Source organism: Schistocerca cancellata, chromosome 6, assembly GCF_023864275.1.
Source record: "Schistocerca cancellata isolate TAMUIC-IGC-003103 chromosome 6, iqSchCanc2.1, whole genome shotgun sequence".
NCBI lineage: Eukaryota > Metazoa > Arthropoda > Insecta > Orthoptera > Acrididae > Schistocerca > Schistocerca cancellata.
This window is the reverse complement of record NC_064631.1, coordinates 482,970,886-482,993,653: the sequence shown is the minus strand read 5'-3', so window position 1 is coordinate 482,993,653 and position 22,768 is coordinate 482,970,886. Positions and strand designations below refer to the sequence as shown.

General features: G+C 38.7%; 1 protein-coding gene across 2 annotated transcripts in view; it reads right to left on the bottom strand.

Annotated features, from left to right (window-relative positions):
- Positions 1 to 399: 399 nt before the first annotated feature.
- The window catches only part of LOC126088574 (kelch-like protein diablo), a 74,489-nt gene continuing 52,120 nt past the window's right edge, over positions 400 to 22,768 (bottom strand). The window contains exons 8-13 of one of the 2 annotated variants that reach the window (XR_007519970.1): positions 19,750 to 19,893; positions 11,183 to 11,316; positions 7,926 to 8,134; positions 2,218 to 2,405; positions 1,884 to 2,110; positions 400 to 1,560 (exon numbers count right to left, since the gene is read on the bottom strand). Coding sequence is in view for 1 of the 2 variants with exons in the window: in XM_049906768.1 (XP_049762725.1) it covers positions 2,089 to 2,110; positions 2,218 to 2,405; positions 7,926 to 8,134; positions 11,183 to 11,316; positions 19,750 to 19,893 (697 nt within the window). In the remaining variant the exon portion in view is untranslated. Of the gene's footprint in view, positions 1,561 to 1,646; positions 2,111 to 2,217; positions 2,406 to 7,925; positions 8,135 to 11,182; positions 11,317 to 19,749; positions 19,894 to 22,768 lie in introns of those variants that run through there. The other variant, XM_049906768.1, reaches the window with a different exon arrangement.

The window sequence follows — 22,768 nt, the reverse complement described above, 5'->3', positions numbered from 1 at the left end:
AATATCTCCTTAAGATGTGTATCCAGACACACCTGGCAGTAAACTACATAGGCAATAAAATTGTGACTATTAAAGGCTATAAGCCACCAATGAAGATACAATCAGTCAATATTTTTTGAGGTCAAATTTAGCAACATGGATAAAAAACAAACACACAAAAAAAACGTCGTCTGCACAGGCCTGAATTCACTGATAAAGACTATTGTTATTTGCATCACATGTATCTTTCAAGCACACGTCTAAATCACTTAACTCAATTATCAAGATATGTATCAAATATTTTATTTCCTCAGTTACTTCTCAGGCTTTTTGAGCCTCTTCTCACTATGCAGTTAATAACTGTGTCACTCCTGCACATTTCATACTCTATGTCAGAGGGTTTCACCTTCATCCATTATTTCTCTCTCTCTCTCTCTCTCTCTCTCTCTCTCTCTCTCTCTCTCTGTGTGTGTGTGTGTGTGTGTGTGTGTGTGTGTGTGTGTGTGCGCACGCACACTGGAGGGGGGGTGGGGAGCTATTAATAAACCTGTGCTGTACTGTGTGATTTATTTTATGTGAGGATGACTAGCTTTTCACACCAGGCTTCTAATGTCATTTACTGAATTTTAACGGATGGAATAGAACACAAATCCGCAAGTAACAGTTTTCTGTTCTCACTTATTTCATCCTCGTGTATGTTCTTTCCAGCATAGAAATCTTGCTATCACAATGGCAGCAATGTGTAAAAGATAATGGTTCTGCAAAGAGTGGGGGCGAACCAGAGGAAGTGGCTGTGAGGTTACATGCAAACTATAGGTTCCACAGCTGTTATCACTGGAAACTGCTGTGATTTGATGAGGTTTGTGGACATCCTAAGATGCATAAAGGAAACATAAGGAGCAGGAGGCATGAATTAAGAAGTGTACTGGAAATTATTACATTTTGTAATCAAGATGTGGGAGAGACTGCTGCATTAATATACTGTAACACCCCATCGGACAGAAAGTGTATACTGAACATATCTGACTCCATTTAATCAATCAATTCTTCATCTGCTCTGTCAAACAACTGGAAAGAATATGACATACACTTGTGAACCACCAGTAGAGAGCTCCTAAAATGATTTTTATACTTTTTCCTGTTGCATGACCTCTGCCTCTTTCTGTGCCAGTCATTTAACAAATGCTACATCACCTCTAAATGTACGAAGATTCAAGTTTCAAATTAAACTAAATAAAGGGACAGGTTACAGAAAGTTTCTTGTTACAGAAAATCAAAATCTTAACTTATTGCTGAATCAAGTTTCCACCCTCCCTTAAAATACATTCATCATTGTCAATTTTTCACACACCACAATCACAAAAGAGACTGTGGCTAAAGATATCTAACACATTTTGTCAGCCTTACATGGTTTCTTACATTTACATATAAAACTAAATGTCAGTAAAAACTTTGGTGTGTCCTGCATCAGTAGTAATTGTTGTGATGCTGCAATATGATAATAACTATGTATTTACTGTTTGTACTGATAGGAAGGATCTAAATAACCCAATAAATCAAATAAATGGCCACAGCGGCATCCTGGAAAACACAACAATGCTACATGAAAAATTGTATAATAATTATGGATTTTAAGATAGTATTGTGACTAACAAAAACTGGCACAATCTAACGCCTTAATGACAATGGAAATGTTTAATTTTAGAAACATCTCATCTCACATGTATTTACACGTCACAATTCTCATTCTTCAAAGCTTAGGCAACAATTATCAAAAAACATAAAAGCTGACACCGAAGGTGACAGTCGTATAAACATTCAACAATTACATATAATTCCATGTTATTGCAAAATAAATACACTGAAAAATAATACTGATATCAAATTGCTATTAGAAAACTTACCTAAGCAAATACAACAATATAAAAGCACTGCTCCACAATCATACATTAGTATGATACATTAGTTGTCCTATGTACCTGAAGTTACAAAAATGGATGTTCAGAATACACACAGTTATTTGACACGTGTGTTCCTTGGTCTTCCAAAATATTTAGCAGATGAGTTAATAGCATACAGCAGTGACTGCAGGAATCTTGATGACCAATTCTATCCAGGTATCTTCCTTTTACTGAAAGCAAGAAAATGTCAGTAACAAGATAATTTCTATGGTGGTTTCAAGTTATAGTTAATATACTTAATTCAGTTTGAAAAATGGTATTATAAAATAAATACTACCAGAAATAGTTCTCTGTCTGTGGAGCACGCATGACTCCAACTCCACCACCAAGACGACGATAGTTCATTGCACCACATAACCTCCACTGGTTCTGCTCTGTGTCATATACCTCTATTGTCTTTAAATATGCAGTTCCATCAAAACCTCCCACAGCATACAGCTGTCCATTTACGACAGCTAATCCAACCTAAAAATGTACAAATTCTTGCATGTGTCACGAACTATAAAATATAAACTTAATTTGTTTATTTTTATCTTTTATTTAACAGAACCATTGCAAAATTGTCACATGGTTGTGGAACATGTCACTGTATTAAGTTAAAAGATAATTAAATACAATGAACCATATATATTCCTCGGTTCCCCTGTTGTGTACCATGGTGGTTGTGTGTTGGTGGCCGTTGTGGCGGAGATATGAGTGTGAAGTGGTCGCCATCACACAGAGGAGGTCAACAGAGCATCGTATGCTTCTTTTGCATTAATGTATTTTTCTAGGGAAAAAGTTCAAGATAGTCCTAAAACATTCTCAAATTTTATCTAATGGTTCTGAATGCAACTTGGAAATGGCACTTATTGCACTGATGTGCACTCTGACAAAATCATCTTAACTGATGAGTTGTGCAACATAGTAAAGACAGAGGAACAACTCATTGAAAAAGTGTAGCTGCTTATAGAGAGAAACTACATAATGGTTATGTAAGGAAACAATATTAGCTATAAAAATGGGCATAATTCAACAAACAAGTCAGTTAACAGGATGTGATACTGAGGGAAGAAAACATATTTAAATCCACTAATACAATTATGAACCAAGACAAAACCATAAACTTTCCACCACAATGCCTAGATCTGCTCAATGCTCTGGTACGAGCGTGAGTCAAATGAAAACCTTATTAAAATATTATTTATTGTGCAGGAGTGGTACAAAGCTGTATCACTTTTCAACATAGTCTCCCCCAAGCTCAATGCAAGCCCTCCTTCCCTTACAAAGTGCATAAATTCCTCTAGAAAAAATTCTTTTGGTTGTCCGCGCAACCACTCGTGCACCGCGTGGCATACCTCTTCATCAGAACAGAGCTTCTTTCCGCACATTGCGTCTTTGAGTCGTCCAAACATATGGAAATCATTTGGGACAAGGTCTGGTGAGTATGGTGGATGAGGAAGACACTCAAAATTCAGGTCTGTGATTGTTGCAACTGTTGTACAGGCAGTGTGGGGCCTTGCATTGTCATGTTTCAAAAGTACACCTGTTGACAGCAATCCACGTCGCTTTGATTTGATTGCAGGCTGCAGATGATTTTTTAGGAGATCTGTGTATGATGCACTGGTGACAGTGGTCTCTCTAGGCATGTAACGCTCCAAAATGACGCCTTTTTCGTCCCAAAAGAGAGTCAGCATAACCTTCCCTGCTGATGGTTCTGTTCGAAACTTCTTTGGTTCTGGTGATGAGGAATGGTGCCATTCCTTGCTCGCTCTCTTTGTTTCCAGTTGGTGGAAGTGAATCCACGTTTTGTCCCCAGGAACGATTCTTGCAAGGAAGCCCACACCTTCTCGTTCAAAGCACTGTAGAAGTTCTTCACAAGCATCAACACGTCGTTCTCTCATTTCATGTCATTCAGTGTCACTCGGCAGTTTTCCTTCACTATAGCTTCAACTGCTGCAATGTTCTGTGGAGTCACAACTTCTTGTGCCTAACCTGGACGAGGAGCATCTTCCACTGAAGTCACATCATTTGCGAACTTCCTACTCCATTCATAGACTTGCTACTGTGAAAAACATGCGTCACTGTACTGAATCTTCATTCTTTGATGAATTTCAATAGGTTTCACACCTTCACTAGGCAAAAACCGAATAACAGAACACTGTTCCTCCCTGGTGCAAGTCGCAAGTGGGGCGGCCATCTTTACACTGATACTGCGATGGTATGTGTGCATCTGCACTATGCCGCCACCTACAGGCCATTCTGCACACTGTTTGTAGCATGTTTACCAAATTACAGGATAACGGCGCAAAATTTGTCATTACAAATTTAAGGTTTTCATTTGACTCACCCTCCTATATCAGTCCAAAAGACCTTCTACACAATATCATAGAAGTGGAATAATTAAAAAAAAGCCAATTCAGCATTCCTACCACAAATTCCACTTATTTCAGCTAACTTACTATTCAGCTTTAAAAGATTCTAATTTTTAGTATGATTAGTGTACAGTAAGACTACCAAGGCAAGTATTATTATGCTGTGGAGCAAATGTAATAAAACTGTGCCTCTTATGTGGGCAACTGTGCATAGCATGTTCATATGTTGAACAACCACAAAACTTATTTGTCTTTGCACTCAAAAGCAAAACTTCAAATGAAGTTTACAAGAAATAGTTTGAATAAGTTAAAGGCACCACAAATGTGATGACTAGCTGAACTTTTCATTCCCAATTCAGAAAACAAATGGCATAAAACCAAGCACAGTCAGTCATTTTCATCTGGTGACTGTGGTGGTGGTGCTCGTAGTAACGGTAGTAGTAGTAGTAGTAGTAGTAGTAGTAGTAGTAATAATAATAATAATAATTATTATTATTTATTATTATTATTATTATTATTATTATAACAAGAACAACAACCACACCTTAGGGGGATCCTGTTCCCCTACTGGACGTGTCCCCAGGTAGCAGATAAGGGAAGGCTCTACAGGTAAACATAAAATACCACTAGTGGACCAACAAAGAAATCAAAATCCAAAGGCAGCTGCCTGCAGATTGGGTAGCCTTTGGTCAGTGTCTGTTCCTCAGGTTCGTGGTGACTGAGAAAAACTCCCAGGACTAACATCCATGGTTGTAAAGCAGTGGCTCTAACAATAAGAATCACCACATAATTAATATTATCAATCATGGAACACTGAGATGCGAAACAGATCACCACAAGTGGACAATCCGCTACACCAGTGCCCAGACAGACAACTGAAATCTGGGCAGGCTGCAGCATTACACAGAGAGAAGTCGGAGTGTCTTGGAGCCTCATGTAAAATCCAAAGAAATCAAGTTATGTAGCTACTTTCAACACAAATTCTCTTCTAAAAGCTGGAAAACAAAAACATCTTACAGACACCTTCATAACGGCACTACAAGAAACAAGATTCATGGATGAAATCAATTTTGATTCTGGAGATTTCAGGTATCCAAAGAAAAAGAAATTATGAAAAATACATTGCACGTTGGAACTGGCTTCATAATACATAAAAATGTTTTGGGCACAATTATTAACTTTGAATCTGCACAGTGGAAGAAGTGGATGGTGTTCTGTTAAACAATGGTTTCGCCTGGCAAGGTCAAGCATTCCAAAGAAATGTACTACCTGCATTACTTTCCGCCAGTTTCCGTTGACTAGTAGCACTTGCAGTGTGGTTCGCTAACACTTAACGAAAAGATTAAGATAATCGACAAGTGTGAAAAACAAACCCTCTGTGCGTGAGATAAAGTATATTTCAAATGTGGAAAGTAAAAAATTTATGATACTTTAAGAAACAATAATGAGACAGGGGATGAATGAATGAAAGAGAACAGGCAAATGAAAAGAAAGGCAAAGAAGATGATGAAATTAACAAGATAGTGTAGGAAATGGTTCATAAGTGCAAGGCAAAAACTTATCTTTGTCTGGACCCATGTTGCAAAGTGAGGCTCAAAGTCATTAAAGAGTTTGAAAATACAGAGATACAGAGTTTAAGGCAACCACCGGTTGGTTGGACATTTAATGAAGTGGGGGGGGGGGGGGGGGGGGAAAGGGGGAGAGGGGGGGGGGAAGGTAAGGATGTTCAGAAAAGTGTAGCAACAAAATGGAAGACATTCTGTATAACTTAGCTACAAATTATGAGCCAAAAAATGTGTTCATTGCTGAGGAAATGGAACTGTTTTATCATTCACTGATCGTGCACTGACTTCAAAATCTCTAGCAATTCAAGTTGAAAAGTGGACCAGCAGAAAAATGTCCACACTTAGTGCACTGCTGTGTGGAAACGTGTAAGGTGAAATCGAGAAACCACTGGTGACTGGAAAGGCGGCAAAACCATGTTATTTCAAAGACATTTATGTCAGTAAGCTTCCAGTTACATTGCGAAGCAATAAAAAGGCATGGATGGTGAATAACCTCACGGAAGAACGGCTGAGCTTTTTCAATACCAAAATGAAAAAAGGAAATCACCAAGTTCCCCTTTTCCTAGACAATGCAGCCTGCCCTCACACCAATGTCAAGTTATCACACGTGACATTAGCTTGGTTTCTACCAGGTTCAAAACAATTTCACACAACCCATGAAATGGGGGTTATTTACACATTCAAGTCCCATTAAAGGTGTTTATTAACGCAGTTTCTTGTTCTTAGTGTTGAAGAAGCCGAAAGTATATTTGCCTTTGCATGGTCAGTTTCAGTCCTGGATGCAGTAAATTGGATTCCTTAGTCATAAGGGAAATAAAGGCCACAACTATTACAAGGGCTTCAACAAAATGGAGTTTGGAGGTCAAGATCAAGACTTTTGTGGCCATCAAAGCTCAAGAAAATGCAGCTGCAATTGCTGAATTAATTAAAATCCGAAACATTTCATGTAATGCAAATGATTACATTCAAAATGATGACTTTCTATCAACTCACTCATTCTACTTTTACTTCAGCAACAGATTCAATAGAAATCTGTAACACACAAAGTAATCAGGAAGAAGAAAAGGAACAAAATGATGTTACATAAATGATGTAGGTGACAATCTGGACAGCCCTTTTAGACTAACTGCAGATGAGGCTGTCATTTATGTCTAATAAAGTCATCAGAAGATAAAACCAATCAAAAAATAATTTAGACAAGACATCTGTATGGTGCAAAGTGTCGCAGTTGACCATAAATAATTAAAAGTGTGAGGTCATCCACATGAGTGCTAAAAGTAATGTGTTAAATTTCAGTTATACAATAAATTTCACAATAGTGAATGTTGCCAATTCAGCTGAAGGCTGCCAGGACTTACAATTATGCCAACTTAAATAGGTACAATCAGATAGATAATATTGAATGCAGGAGTGAAGGTATGTAAATAAATGGAAAAATACAAATTCATATTTTTGTGTATGACATCTGAGAAACTGTATGTAGCCTTGCGAGTTTTGTATAATCTGGAAACTTGTCCAATTCGCAAAATTTATTTTGACCCCATGTGATTCGATTTTGAGCAAGCTTTGCTGTAATAGCAAAGTAATGAAGTTGATGACCACGTCTAATGGTAATAAGCCAACTTGAAATTTAACTGAAATGGTTTTAGAAAACCATGCAAACCCCAATCAGGATGACTGGAACAAAATAACAATCTTGAGGCCTCATTACAAAAACAATGCATCCTCATTTCCATTTATTTTAGTAACAATCACAGTTAATTCTTGCAGAGAATTTGTGTTTGCCAAGACAAAAGCCTTCAATGCACAATTTTTCGAACAGCAGCCAAGTATGTGCTCATCATTTACAGTTAAGTTCTCTGTTTTTTTGTTCACTGAAAAAATGCTGCTGTTTCCTTCTGGCAAGTGTGCAGCAGTAACAACTGAGTTGCTCCTATCATCATGGGATGAAAGCAAATCACTTAAACAAAGGAAGGAGGGAAGAGGTGAGAGTGGAGAAACAAAATTTACCTTTCATACTCATTGGTTGAAACAATTCAGTATTAATTTTAGCACAGTTTCCTTACCCCACTTCTTCGCGATGTCATAGCAACAATTGGGCTCCATGTGTTTGAGTGTGGATTATACCGCTCGGCGCTGGACAGCTCCATGCAGTCGTCTCTGCCCCCAACAGCATATATGAGATTGTTAAACACGGCACAGCCCAAGTGCTTGCGTCGTGTTGACATGGGGGACACAGGCGACCACTTGTTCTGCCTAGGGTCGTAGCGCTCCACTACATCAAAATGAATTGGAAAAAAAAAAAAGTTGTTAGATGCAGGAATATCCTAGACAACAATACACATGTTATAACACAGTCAGTCTTATAAATCATTTCTGCAGTGAACAGTTAAGCTGCAAAAAACAAACTTCACTACAGAAAGGTGGCATTTAAAGATGCTTTCTGATTTAGGTGGCTAAGTCACTACAGGATATACCACTCCACAATCTCTTTTATATACTTTTTACTTCAGGAAGCATTTTACCACTTTGCTGCACTGGTATTTGCTCATGTATTAAGTGGGAAATACTACACTGGCAATAAAGATCACTCATTGTACTTTTAGCCCATGAAAAACAATGTAAGAGATGGATAATTTGGTAATAATCCTGGTTAGAAAGAACTCAAACAGCAACCAGCGCTTTCCTCTCTTTTTGTGTAGTCTTTACTGATTGTATTGGTTGTATTCTACACAGGTTTTACTATATTGTGGAGATTAGTAGAAAATTCGAAGCAATTCTTGCTGCATGGGTGAATTTTTTATAGGCTGCTGACTGTCACTAACACCCATAGAGGAAGCCACAACTTAAGTTCCAATAAAATGTAATAATTTAATGTATGTATTTTAATTTTAGATATAACTCGTAAACTCGCCAAAATAGCACAAATGAGACCAACAATTCCACGACAGGTAAACAACTACACTGTGGAGCAGTAAAAGTGGCAGTTGAAGGGGCCAATAATGAATGTCTCCCCTCCACCTCTTCTGCACACTTCACCACCCACATCTTTGTCCTCGACATCAAAGGACAGAAATCTGCGTCTCTAGCTCCATAGTCTCAAATATAGAACTGAATGGTCCATAACCCTTGTCGAGCTGTTTTCCAGTGATGTAGATTACTGGATAAACAAAAGTGAAGATGATATCCATCCAAAACAAGTTAAAAGAGGAAAACCAAACCAGATGACTGGAGAAAAGACACATGCATGCTGAAATTTCACACCACCTTGGCACACGAACGGCCTAGTAACTAAAAGAGAGTGAAGACGCAATGCAAATAGTAAATTTTATCTAATCTTCACTCCCTACGAAAGCCTTGCTACATTCCTGAAGTGTCATCAACAGAGGTTGATGCCTACTGAGCTGTGTAGTTGTCAACTCAAAAGAAATGACAACTGTGCTATGAAGTGCTCAAATCTAAACTTTACAGTTACTGAAACACAAGATTACACATCTTAATTACAAAAACATGCATGGAAAAAAAAGGAGGGGGGGGGGGGGGGGGTGGGGGGGGGGAAGGAACTTGGTGCTTTGCTGGCATGTCACAAGCAGCAATTGGAAACCAACCCAAATCCCAAATAGAATATAGCAGTTAAACGATACTTATTTCTTAACATAACAAATAAAATCAATTTCCAATAGCTGCTTTCTTGCTTTAACATATACCTTAACCTGTTTCAGAACCTAAAAGTTCTCCCTCCTAGATCAGATACACAAATTTAATATGATAAAGGAACATAAGTCTAAAGCACTCTTCTTGTCTAGTGTGGAAATTCTTTTGATCACACATTGCAGAATGCACTTTCCATCTGTCAAATAGCAAAGAGTCCAGTCCAAAGACAACTATCAAAACTGTAATAACGAATAATTGACAACAAGTGATAAGCTGTCTGTGAGAGACATCCCACCCTCCCAGCCTCAGTCTTCGTTAGTCACTGTCCTTCACCCATCCATCTCCTTCCCTGTTCCCACTCCAGCACTACGAAGCATTCTATTCCACCAACGCACCCAGTCCTTTTACTTCTCTGTTACTCCACCCCTACCCTCCCATTGTCTAACCTCCCGTCTACACCTAGCTGCTTTATTGTCTTCCCATCAAGTCCCTGTATGCTCCCCCCTTCATCCTTCTCCACCCCTAATCTGCTGCCCCCTCCTTAGCCAAATCACCCACACTGCTTCTCACATCATGTGCTGTTGCTCGCAGCCTGGCCTTGGCAAATTTGTTAGGGTGATATGGAAAGTAGCAGAGTGGCAGTACGTATGTCTTTAGAAGGAATAGAAATAACACGTGTTGCGATGACTTTTACTTCTCCATAGTTCCCTTGATCTGATCGCATGGTAAGTACATTTAACAAAAACTCTACAAAGAAAGTACATGAAAAAAATTATGGTTATCCATAAAATAACTTTTTCCACACTGCATAAAGGTAATGTAACATGCACTGCAAAAGACAATGCTTGATGAACCCACTGAAAAACAGCTGCCATTTTGCCAAAGCTTTCAGTACCATCATCATAACAACTGACATTTGCGACTGTTTTCTTCCCCTCTGACAGCAATGTAATGTCTGTGACAAGTTTAGATGCATAATGTGAAGTGCTGATCAAAATTCATAGTCAGCTCTGTTCAGTTGTGATGGATGACACGAGCGTTCAGATGAGACATCACTGCTGATAGTTCCTTGAAGTTTTAAAAAAGTTATGATGAAGGGAGTAATAAGCAGTTATACCCCATCAATAATGAAATGTGGAGCAAGGTTTGCATCATGGAGAACCACTACTTTGTGATTACAGAACCTGACAGCCTGCAGCTATCCAAATGCTATTTTATGAAAGTCTTAATTTCCACTTCTTCTTACGTGTATTGACAAAATTTTCAGCTAAAGAAGAGGTGCACATGGCTATTGCACGCAAGTTCCAATTCCTTGCAGCAGACTTCTGTGTCAAAGGAGTGTAAAATTTTATCTCGTGATGTGACAAATATCCGCAATTGCGGGATGTACTGTATGCCATAAAATATTTTGACACTTGTCACATTTGTTCCAATAAATGCAACAAGGACACTATATCTCCTGCTGTTTATGGCCCTGGTAAAACTCATTTCATGGCTAGCTCTCTTATTATGGTAAAATGACAAATGCAGAAATATACTCTACAATTGGGTATGCAATAAAATGTTACCTGCCTAACTAACGAACCAAATGCTGTGAGATGTATTACTGCTCCTCAAATGCAACAGACCAACCCCTTTGCAGCATATTATACTTTTTTTCAGGACTTACCTGTATTAAGCGGACACTGGCCATCTGACCCTCCAATAGCATAAAGAAAACCTCCAAGAACAGCTACTGCAACACCTAGTCGCCGTGTGGTCATAGGTGCAACTTTACTCCATTTGTTTTCTTTTGGGTCATATCTGGGTAGAGAGAAAAAAACAAATTCAGTAGAAAATAATTTTTATCCAGGAAATACCTTTCAGTCTTCTGAATCCAGAACAACACTTAGTAGATTAGTTTTCCTTTTCTCAACATTTTTATGCCACACCAACAGCGAGAAAGGACCAGAATATATAGCACTGAAGTGCTGTAAAATTTTGTCTAACAGTTCTATTCCTCAAAAATTATACCATACAGTTTTGTAATACACATTAATCGTTTGTTTCTAGGACTGTGTACTTTGTTGGCTCTTTTTGAATAGTTAAGATTGTCAAACCGGGTAGTACAGAAATAGAACTGACACTGTATACATGTCACATTCTACAGTTGTAAAAAGGCAGCAGTTGTGACAGTATTATTTTCAAAATGCAACAAGATATACGTTTGGACTGCAGTGGCAGAAGTTTAAGTGCAAACTGAGCCACAATCATCAGGAAATAAACAGAAGATGCCAGCTTAGAAAATCAAAATTGCTTTTAATGTATGATGCAGGTGTTTGTACACTAAAAAGAAGGAGATCATGAAGGCATACAGAGAGCACAGTGTCTAAGAATTCTGGAATTCATATACACTGAAGTTGATTTATCTTATCAAAGTCAGTCATATACTGAAGGAATGAGTGTTGGAGTCAGAAGTGGGAATCACATGTTGGTATCTTGGGAAAGATATTAGTACAGGTGGTTTGCCATTGCGTTCATGCCATCCATGTTGTGGGGTGAGGGAGAGAACGAAATCCGGTACCACCACACAGCTCCGAGATGTCCACTGCCCTTAATGTTCCCATTCACAGAGTGGTTCTCCATCAACAGCGTCACATGCACTCATTCAATGAGACAATGCAGTATAGCTTGGAATTTTAACTAAGGACTTGAGCACAAAGTCTGATGATCAGATACCTGATGCCATCACCACTTCTCCCTTTACAGGAAAAATACTGATAGTGGAAGTACCTTTCACAACAGGATTTAAACAAAGTACCTCTTTGTCAACTAATGTGATACATGTGCTAGTGGCCTGGAAACAAGGGTGTTTTTTTTTTAATTTATTTATTTATTTACAAGTGTATAGGGATAGAGCAATATTTACCAAACACAAGAGCCACTGAAATGTCTTGATGCTGTCACCTACTATCTGCAGGCTTGTCCCTAGAAGGAGATGTTATAGTAAGTACTTACATTCAGTTTAAAATCAAGTATAGCTAAATATTGTGTATGTAACCTGCAAAAAGTACATTATCAGAATGAATTTGAAATGGGTACCACAAGGCAGTGCATTTATCAAGACTATAGTGTCTAGTTGCACATGGTCAATGTAATGTATCTCAATTTTTTTTTTTTTTTTTTTGCAAAACAATGTGTATCTCCAAATTTGGTAACCATATATCACAGACAGATTTAACAAACAAATTTTTAACATTCTCTAGTATAACAACAGAGAAGCCAACTAAATTCACTATTATCTAAAGTGAAGGTGGAGGAGGAGAAAGGAAAGGAACTGTGTCAGCTGTATCAGGACTTTATGCAAAATCAGTGGCAACAAGTGAAAATGTGTGCCAGACCAAGAAGCATGCTGAGATAGTCTGCGCAACCATGATAAACACTGTGTCCAGATGGTGCAGTAGTTAACACAACTTCCTTGCAAGCAAGAGATCCCAGGTTCCCAAACTGTAAACATTTTCACTCATTGCTGCTGATTCCGCACAAAGCCCAGATGCAGCTGACATAAACAGTTCCTTCCCTTTACTTTCCTTTCCCACACTCCATCTTCAATTTACAAAATAAGTATCACAGTTGCAGATTCTGCATGGTGTCTGTCCTTTGGATATGTGCGAAGGAATAGACACCATGCATTCATATAAATTCCCTTTGTTGGAGAAAGCAGTGCAGTGCAGTGCAACCCTTGTTTAAAATTTAATAGAATACGAGCAGGTACATACAATTTGCTGTATTCTAATTTAAGTGTGAAATTTTTCCGGATATATCAACCAGACGAGCATTACATCGAATAAAAGTGTCAGAAACCTCACTCTGTTGTCCAAATTGGAAATGGTACAAAAATCATATAAACCTGAAATTCACATGGCTAGTATGAAGTGTAAAGCCTCTTTCCGTCGCTCATTCCTCCAACCTCGACACCCACCACCAATTACAACTGACAGGTTTCTGTTGCAAGGCAAAAGGAAAAACAGTAAATTAAATTCATTGACAAACAGTGACAATTTCAGTGGGCTCATGACTGTTGTAGCAAAACATTCTTGTGGGAATATGTTGCTACCTTGATGGAAAGACCACTCTGGAAGGAAAGGACTGCAGTAAAAGAAGAAGGCACCCATCATGAAGGCCCCAGGCATGAAATTGCCTTGGAATACTGTATCTCTACATTACATTATACACTTTCAATGTCACATAATACACTTATGAGGGGTCGTCACCTACACAGTAAAGCCTACATATCCACTTTTTCTGGTTGGGTCAGGATATTCAAAGAAGAGCTATGTGTCCTGGAGGAGGGACCAATATCTGATACACCATTCCTTTAAGGGTCTTTATATGCGGCTGGTGAGACTGTTTTCGAAAGTATTATCTTTGATTTGCTTTTGGAGGCAAGTCATGACAACGTAGGGCACTTTGTTCCAACGTTGTCCCACAAGGCACTGGCACCGGCAAGTCCCCACAGCTCGTTCAAAAGGCAGGCCGAGGTGGCAAGCTGCACAAACTTCATGCCTCATTCTGCCGCACGTGCACAGCTTCTTTCACCGATAAAATGACACACACAAATAATTTCAAACATGACACTCCAAGGGAATGATATAGGGATTATTAAAGTGTGTGATAAAAGTAAATCATTTGTGGACACACTTGGTCCACTTGCAAGGCAACTTGGTGCAGGACGCTGAACTTTTTCCAACTGTCTTTCACCATTACAATTACCTCTAAACACGTATTTAGTGGTTTATCAACATAGAACTCTCAATTTCAACAGAGTTTTGAGACAGCATTTCAAGACTTGTGTGGCCAATAAAATGTGTTGAAAGTATTTACATAGCATTTTCAGTTGCATCAGATACTGTACATCTCAAAATACAGTTGGAAGTGATTTATTTACACCGCTGTACTCCGCTTAAGAACAGGTATCACTGCAGCATGTATTTGTTGTGATAGCATTCCTAACATGCATGTAGAAGAGTTTCCTAGTGACCCAAAATACAGCTATCATGTATTTGTTTGGGCCACCACTCCACAGTAAACAACTTTTTTCTGTCGTGAAAAATTACATGGAATTTTCCATTTCATGGACTGCATATTTCCAGAATTTTTACTCTGATAACTATATTGAATGCATATTTAATTGTTTGTTATTTAAAAGTTACACATCTTTTGGTTTGCTAAGCAAGTTTTAACTTGTAGTAAGAAAATGAACTTGCAATTTGTGTTCACTTTAAATATTTATGAGTGGATGGAGGTGTGGCGCTGCATCGCATCTTGTTTGGTGCCAACGTTTAGCACAGGGTCATGAAGATAATGAAAACTACTGCTCCAGGTGCCTGAGGGCATCAACAGCAAATGATATAGGGGGAAAAAAAAATTAACTCACTTCTCCTTTGAAGACACTATCTACAAACAAATCTACGGTATAGCTATGGGCACCTGCACAGCAACATCCTATGCCAACATATTCAAGGACCATCTAGGGAAATCCTTCCTAAACACCCAGAATCTAAAGTCCTTACCTGGTTCAGATGCAATGATGACATCTTCATGATCTGGATCGAGGGTGAGGACACCCTACCTACATTCCTGCATTACCTCAACACCTTCTCCCCCATTTGATTCACCTGGTCCTACTCAGCCCAACAAGCCACCTTCTTCAATGTTAACCTCCACCTCAAAGATGGCTACATCAGGGTCTCCATCCACATCAATCCTACCAACCACCAGCAATCTCCCACTTCAACAGCTGCCACCCATTCTATACCAAGAAGACCCTTCCACACAACCTAGCCACTTGTGACTAAGGCATCTATAGTGATGAGTGTTCTCTGATGAAATATATCGAGAGTCTCAATGAGATCTTCACAAACTGTAATTACCCCCCCCCCTCCCCCAATCTTGTACAAAAACCACATCTCCTTTGCCTTATCTCTCCAGTCACTCACCACCTCCCAAAGTCCCACAATGTGGCCACACAGGAGCATCCCCCTCGTGACTCAGCACCACCCAGGACTGGAGCGACTGAATCACATTTTCCACTAGGGTGTCCACTACCTCTCGTCAAGTCCTGAAATGAGGAATGTCCTACTCACTATCCTTCCCACACTGGAATTCCACCACCCACCACATCTACACAATACACTCGTCCATCCCTACACAACACCTTTTCTCAACCCCTTTCCTCATGGCTTGTATCCCTGCAATAGACCTAGATGCCAAGATCTCCCCCATAAATCCTATCGCATCAAAGGCAGGGTTACCTGTGAAACCAGTCAGGTGATCTACAAGCTAAGCTACAACTGCTGTGCTCATTCTATATGGGCATGACAACAAATAAGATGTCTGTACGCATTAAGGGGCACCGACAAACTGTGTCTGAGAAACAGCTAGACCACCCCATTGCTGAACACGCCACCCAACATGACATTCTTCATTTAAATGTCTCTTTCACAGCCTGTACCATCTGGATTGTTCCACCAACACCAACTTTCTGAACTGCACAGGTGGAAACCCTCCCTGCAATATATTCTTCGTTCCCATAACTCTCTTGGCCTCAAACTTCGTTAGTCATTGTCCTTACCAATCTAGCCTGTTCCCATTCCAGCACTATACAGCTCTCTATTCCATCAACATACACTCATTCTTTCTACTTCTCTACTTACACACCCCCCCCCCCCCCCCCCCCGTGCTATGTCTAACCTCCCGACTGCACCTTGCAGTCCTACCCTCTCTCCACTCTCCACCTCATCCCTGTACTACCTTCTGACAAGCAGCCCTTAAGCCACCTCATCCCTGTACTACCTTCTGACAAGCAGCACTTAAGCCTCCCCCCCCCCCCCCCCGGCCTCCTCCTCCTCCTCCTCCTCACCACCACCTGGTTGCTTCCCTCCTCATGCACTGCTGCTCACAGTGTGGCCTCAGCAGAGACTGTGGTCGTGTGTGTGTGTGTGTGTGTGTGTGTGTGTGTGTGTTGGCTGAAAGCTCACTTTCTGACAGTCTTTTTGCTGCGCCTATCTGTGACTCAGCAGCTCCACAATATGGTGACTAGTCACTATCCTTTCCATAATGTTGTTACATTCTATCCTGGATTTTCTACTGTTTAAAATTATTGATGATGATGATCGGTTTGTGGGGCACTCAACTGCATGATCATCAGCACCCGTACGAAGTCCCAATTTCTAAACAGTTCAATCTGGCTACTGTCACAAATAATGATGATGATGATGATGAAATGATGAGGACAACACAAACACCCATTCCCCAGGCAGAAAAAAATCCTCAATCCGGCCGGGAATCGAACCCGGGACCCCGTGATCCAGAGGCAGCAACACTAGCAACTAGACCACAAGCTGTGGATATTTAACACTATTATTGACAATTACGTACAAGAGAGGTTACTGATGATGAGTTAATATAATTTTTCCACAGCAAGCAATAATTTTCACTGTTGTAGGAATGAAAAAGTGGCTGATGAAGCTACCTCAAGAGAACTGCTGCAAAGCTGGCCAAAACATCAGTTTCATAATAGTTTTTTTGTAATGATGGTAGCCAAACAACTGAAATGTTTTTATTCAAATTGCCACTGAGCAGGGATGCCTATGCACTTATGTGTCACTGCAAAATTTGATCTGGATTTGTTGAATTTTGGCCTAAAACACTGTCAAACACTGCTTGGGAACTGCTGAAAGATGTTTACACAAATTCAGAATAACTCACAACAGATTTTAACAAAAGATAAACCACAGCTGTATGGGAATTAAATTAATATTAATGTGCAATAACATTCTGGAAAGGCTAAAAGGGAAAAAAAGGTTGGATACGTTCAATCTAACGTGAAGGTATTATTAGACTCCAGTGGTATAAAGTTTAATGATCAAAAGGTAGAAGTTCTGTGTCACATGTGTGAATCAAAATCAAGAAAATAATGAAATTTGTAATGAAACTATTCATGGTACCTATAACACAATGATGCAACTGCTAGTCTCCTCCTCAGTTTGCTGCTGGATTCTGAAATGAACATGTCTCAATGTTTTGGCAGTTCATTTGTCCACAATTTTCAGGAGAGACACTACTACTGAGTTTCACTGAAAACTGATGACACGACAGGAAACAAAAGTGGCATCTCGCTTTAAGATAGTGGACTGATGCTTTGCCAAATTATTGCTTCATGTTGATTTTATGATTTGGTGTCAAACCCAAGGAGACCACCAAGAATTACTTTGCCAGGAAAGCCTAAGCAGTCACAATAATGCGTCTAATCAGCTTCACTGTTTGTTCGTGAATTTATAACCCGAAACAAGGCTTTTGATGCCTCAGCTTCCCACATTCACTAGAATCCCCCTTGAGCCATCTTCCTATACCAAAAACCGAAATTTTGAAAGAAAGACTTTTTGCCAGATAAAGACAAACACTTAAGATGCTAAAGTCATACTGAAAACAGAATTTTAGATTATTTAAGATAGAAATGTGTCTTTTTTTTGTATGAACATAGTTAATAACTTCTTTCCCCTTTTACTAAAAAAGATATGAAACCAGCAGTACTGTGGTCACTACGTGTTCATGAATTGACTAAACTGTGGCATCAGAAGAGGAGCAGATGACACAATAACTGTGATTCTGATCACGTAGGTGTATTTAATTCAGCCACAACAACTGAACAGCATCTTAACATGTAGATTAAGAAACAAATGAAAAAGGAAGACTGAACTAAATATTAAAAGTTTCTGGTGAATTCCTTGACATTTCTGGATGATGGCAACATGTTGCCATGATATTTTGGTTCCTAACAACTCACTTTCAGCTGATTTTTAAACTGGAGATTGCTTTCCATATCACTAAGTTCATACCAAAAGTTGGTGCAATGGTATACACACATAGGTCTTGGTTGCATGACTGTCCTCTGTCAAGTTTAGTGCCCTCTGATGTGTCCAACTGAGGCACACAGGTACATGCATAAGGTGATATTGTATGAACACCCTATGTTGAATTTTGGGTCCACTGGAGTCAAAATCCAGTTGTCAAAGTAATACAATTACGTAGAATTTGTTTCTTTCACTAAAGTGTATTATCACAAAAATTGTACTCAGAGTATTGACTTCAGTAAATGGTGGCCATCTTCAACAGTTTAAAATGAACAGTAATATAGTAAATGAAATATGTGTTGAACAGATGTGAAAAATGGTCACCACTGACAGAAATAGATAGTCTAAGGACTAGTTTTGTGAGTGTAGACCGGAATAAAACAAACAAATTCTACACTTCCTGGATCACTGTTTTTATGCATGACAGTGTCATAGTTTGTGAGGTGATTAAGTGCTGCTAGACTGGCATTCTGCATAAAATTTTGTTTTAATGAGGACTGTAATTTCTTCACTGAGTCCCATGCCTTATTAAGTTGAAATCCACCATCACATTTAATAAGATATACAGCCAAATGTATTTCTACAAATTCCTTAATAATAGGGTATTTGACTATTTTCTGGAAACTGTCATAAGTTGTTAATTATATCATTTCATCCTCATGAATTTCAGTGTTTATATTAAAAAAAAGCTTTTGATGATGAGTGGATTCTCTTAATGCTGACATGGCCTTGAGATAAAGGACATGATTCTAATATGGTGGCAAGGAGATTCTCTCTTCACATCATTTATTTCAATAAAACAACATAGTTCATTAACTCTATTCATGAAACAATGGTAAACACCATATGTCATATCCAGTCACCATATTCAATCACCCACAAATTACAAATACAGAATTTTTGTTCATTACAGTTTAGTGCACTATATAACCAAACTATTTAAACGTCAGCTTACATACTGATACAATGGCTGATAAAGAAAATAATATCGTATGACTGTTGCTATTTGTACTGGACAAAATAAATTTCAATATTCAACATAACATCTGGCTCAGCTCAAGTTGCAAAAATCTCCCCCCCCCCCCCCCCCCTCTTCCTACCAAAATCAGTTTTTACATCTATCAAAGCTACCATTGTGTGTGAAAAAGTCAAGCTGCACAGTAGTTTGGACCAAACTGTAAAACACAGGGTCCCAAAAATTGGTTTGGTGAAACAATCCTCTTATCAAAGTACTCCAAATAATGACATATCCTATTGGACCATGCCTAGAAAAGCACAGTGAACTCCAAAACAATCTCTGACCACACAACTGCTCTACTTACATACAGTATGAATTGTTTACCTTTCTACATGATTGAGACACTGTACTCCATCTTGCCCTCCAACTGCATACAAAAAGCCATCCAGTACTGCCACTCCTACACTTGTGCGACACGATGTTGTAGGTGCCACATCACAAGACCACTGATTTGTCTGGGGGTCATATCTGCAAGACAATCAACTATTTATAAGAGATAACATCTATATAACTAGTATACAGACAAAATGAGAAAGGACGACTCTGCTAAAACTCTTCTCATCAATAACATCAATAAATCAATCACTATCTAGCTTTCAAATTAACTTTAGTAGCCAACTGCCTTTACATGTTATTCATAACACAGTGTCTCCAGCCATATCCATAAAAATACTTCTTTATTTATCCTTCCACTTAAAATATCGTGATAGATTTTACAAGCTTTTGCTTTTTAATAAGTCTTGGGCATGGTGATGCCACCTGTAAAAAAATTAGACTTTTATATCTGATTAGCAAATAATATAAGAACTGTACACTTTTTACAGTTTGCATAAAAATAAACACTTAAAAAGGCCATTCTTTAACAATGTCAAGATTTCACACATCATCACTGTTCATCACCTGTATGACACAGAGATGAATCATATCTATTAATAAAACATTGCATATGCAACAATCATATCAATAATGTGAAAGAGTCTGCTTCCAATCTGTCAGCACATGTGTGATTTGCATTTCTTGCTCACGTAACAGGTGCACGAGGATACAAGAAATGCATCCTGCAATATATTGTTATGGCACATTAAATAAGAATGATTTAGAAATTACGAGCAAGTGATAGTATACTACAGAACGGGCCGAGTCTACTATACTCTTCTCCAATACAGAATGATGAAGAGTCTGAAGATGGGTGAGACGAAGAATCAAACTGTTAAAGGAGAATAAAGTAAATTTTCAAGGTAAATAGTGATTCAAAACAAATTACAAACACCAAAAAGCCCTCTCTCACTATCTCCTCACTCATGGTATCACACAAAGAGAGTAACATACATACCTCTTTCCAAAATTCAGAAGACCTTATTAATAATTTTGCAGATTGGCTGTAATGCACCTACCTTGAAAATGAATGAATGCCCTATGCTGCATCATCTCAAGCCTCTAACACTCTTTCATATACTCCTCACCAGCCACAGGAAAACAGCCCTCCTTATAATACAGCATCAACTTGGACAATAAAAAATGTATCATGTCTTTGTCAGGGCTTTGACTACCTTCATTCATGCACCAAAATAAGAACCATTTACTCAAAATTTTTTCTATTCCCCCCCACAAATGGTATGCTACTATCCACCCATCCTGTGACATATCCTCATGCATCCTTAGGTTTTCTCTGACCCCAATTTCTTGAATCAAATTGTAGTGAAAGACTTGCAAGGTATAGCTCCTGCAGTCATTCATCATCTCTCCCTTCTGACCAATGTCCACCAAACTCAGTACCATAAGAAACAAGCCACATCATACCAACTTAGTTACAATCACCATTCAGCATTCTAAATGGGTCCGGTAACTAATCATCTACCTGTATGAACGACTGTGGCAAGAAGTGATGAATGGTAGATTTGACCACATAGTTAAAAAACGTATGGCTCAGTGTGATATGACAGACTGAAATGAGCTCTGATGTGGACTGTTTTGGTTTGAGCGCTTGGTCGCTTGTCTGCGCACTTCTGACAGGAGGGTGGGAGGAGTGGCACTGGAGTGTGGTGGTAGTGGCAGAACCCACATGCTTCTGTCAGATTTGCTAATGTTAGACATGGCGTTGTGACTGTCATTACCAGTTCACACGCAGTGATCTTGCTACATATTTATTCACATGGAACGTGAAACACTAAATGTACAGCAAAGCATGATATAAAACATTAAAGAGTTCCATGAGACAATTATTTTGATGTGTAGATGGACTATGGAAGAGAAGGGTGCAATCAATTAATCACTAGGAAAAGCAGTCTGTGACAACACTTTGTAATAACTAGAAAAACATTTATAATAATTAAAATGCACAGAAATTGACCAATCAAATTAAAGGACTTGTTGAAGCAAACAAATGAGTTGCTCTTGTGCTTACTGACACACTTTATTAACTAGTGAGATGTGTCTAAATAAGATTATGAATTTCAGTCAGCATTACACAAAACAGATACACAAAGAGCACTGCAGCATGTGTTGGAAAATGTAACTACACATTATTAAAAACATCTGGATTGTAGTTTTCAGTGTTTAATTGCCACTTTTGCTTAATCTATTAGATAACTGCATAATTTTGCAAGTAATTTAATTTTTATCAATGCTACATAAATCTGCAAGACACCAGCAGAAAGAGCTTCTCATTTTCTTTGAAACCAATTTGCCATTTATATGTATGCAGTAAATATTCTAGGCACAGTTCAATAAAAATAAATGAGGTCCTAACTACTGAAAATCACTTTAATTTCAATTATGAATATGGGCAAACTATTCATCCTAAAATTTAGTATGACATCTCATTTCAGTCGGCAGCTGAGTGTGCATCTTTTGGCGTCTTTAGTTTTAAGGTAATACCTGAGGATACGAAGTTGTAATACAGGCTGATGAACAACAATACAAGTTGAAACCTCCTGGTAAACTAAATTGTGTGCCAGACTGGTATTTAAATGCAGGACCTTTGCTTTTTGCAGACACATTCTCTCCAGCACCTCCCTATTACCATCCAAACTGGATACTGCAGAAACATGACTTAACCACAGCCAAGGTGATTGTCCCCAGAATGATTTTTCATTCTGAGATCCGGTCTGCCACAGCTTTAATCTGACAGAAAGTTTCAAATCAGAGCACACATTACTGCAGAGAGAAAATTCGTCCTGGGGAAAAATTGCTTATCAAATTACGGGAAAATTGGGGTGCCATCTATAAAGGCTGCAGCTTTCCTGGCCTCTGGACAGCACGCTGGACGTTTTAGTTTAGTTTAGTTATGTCATGTTCTATAGATCATTTTCCCCAATTATTTTATCGATATGATGTCTAACAA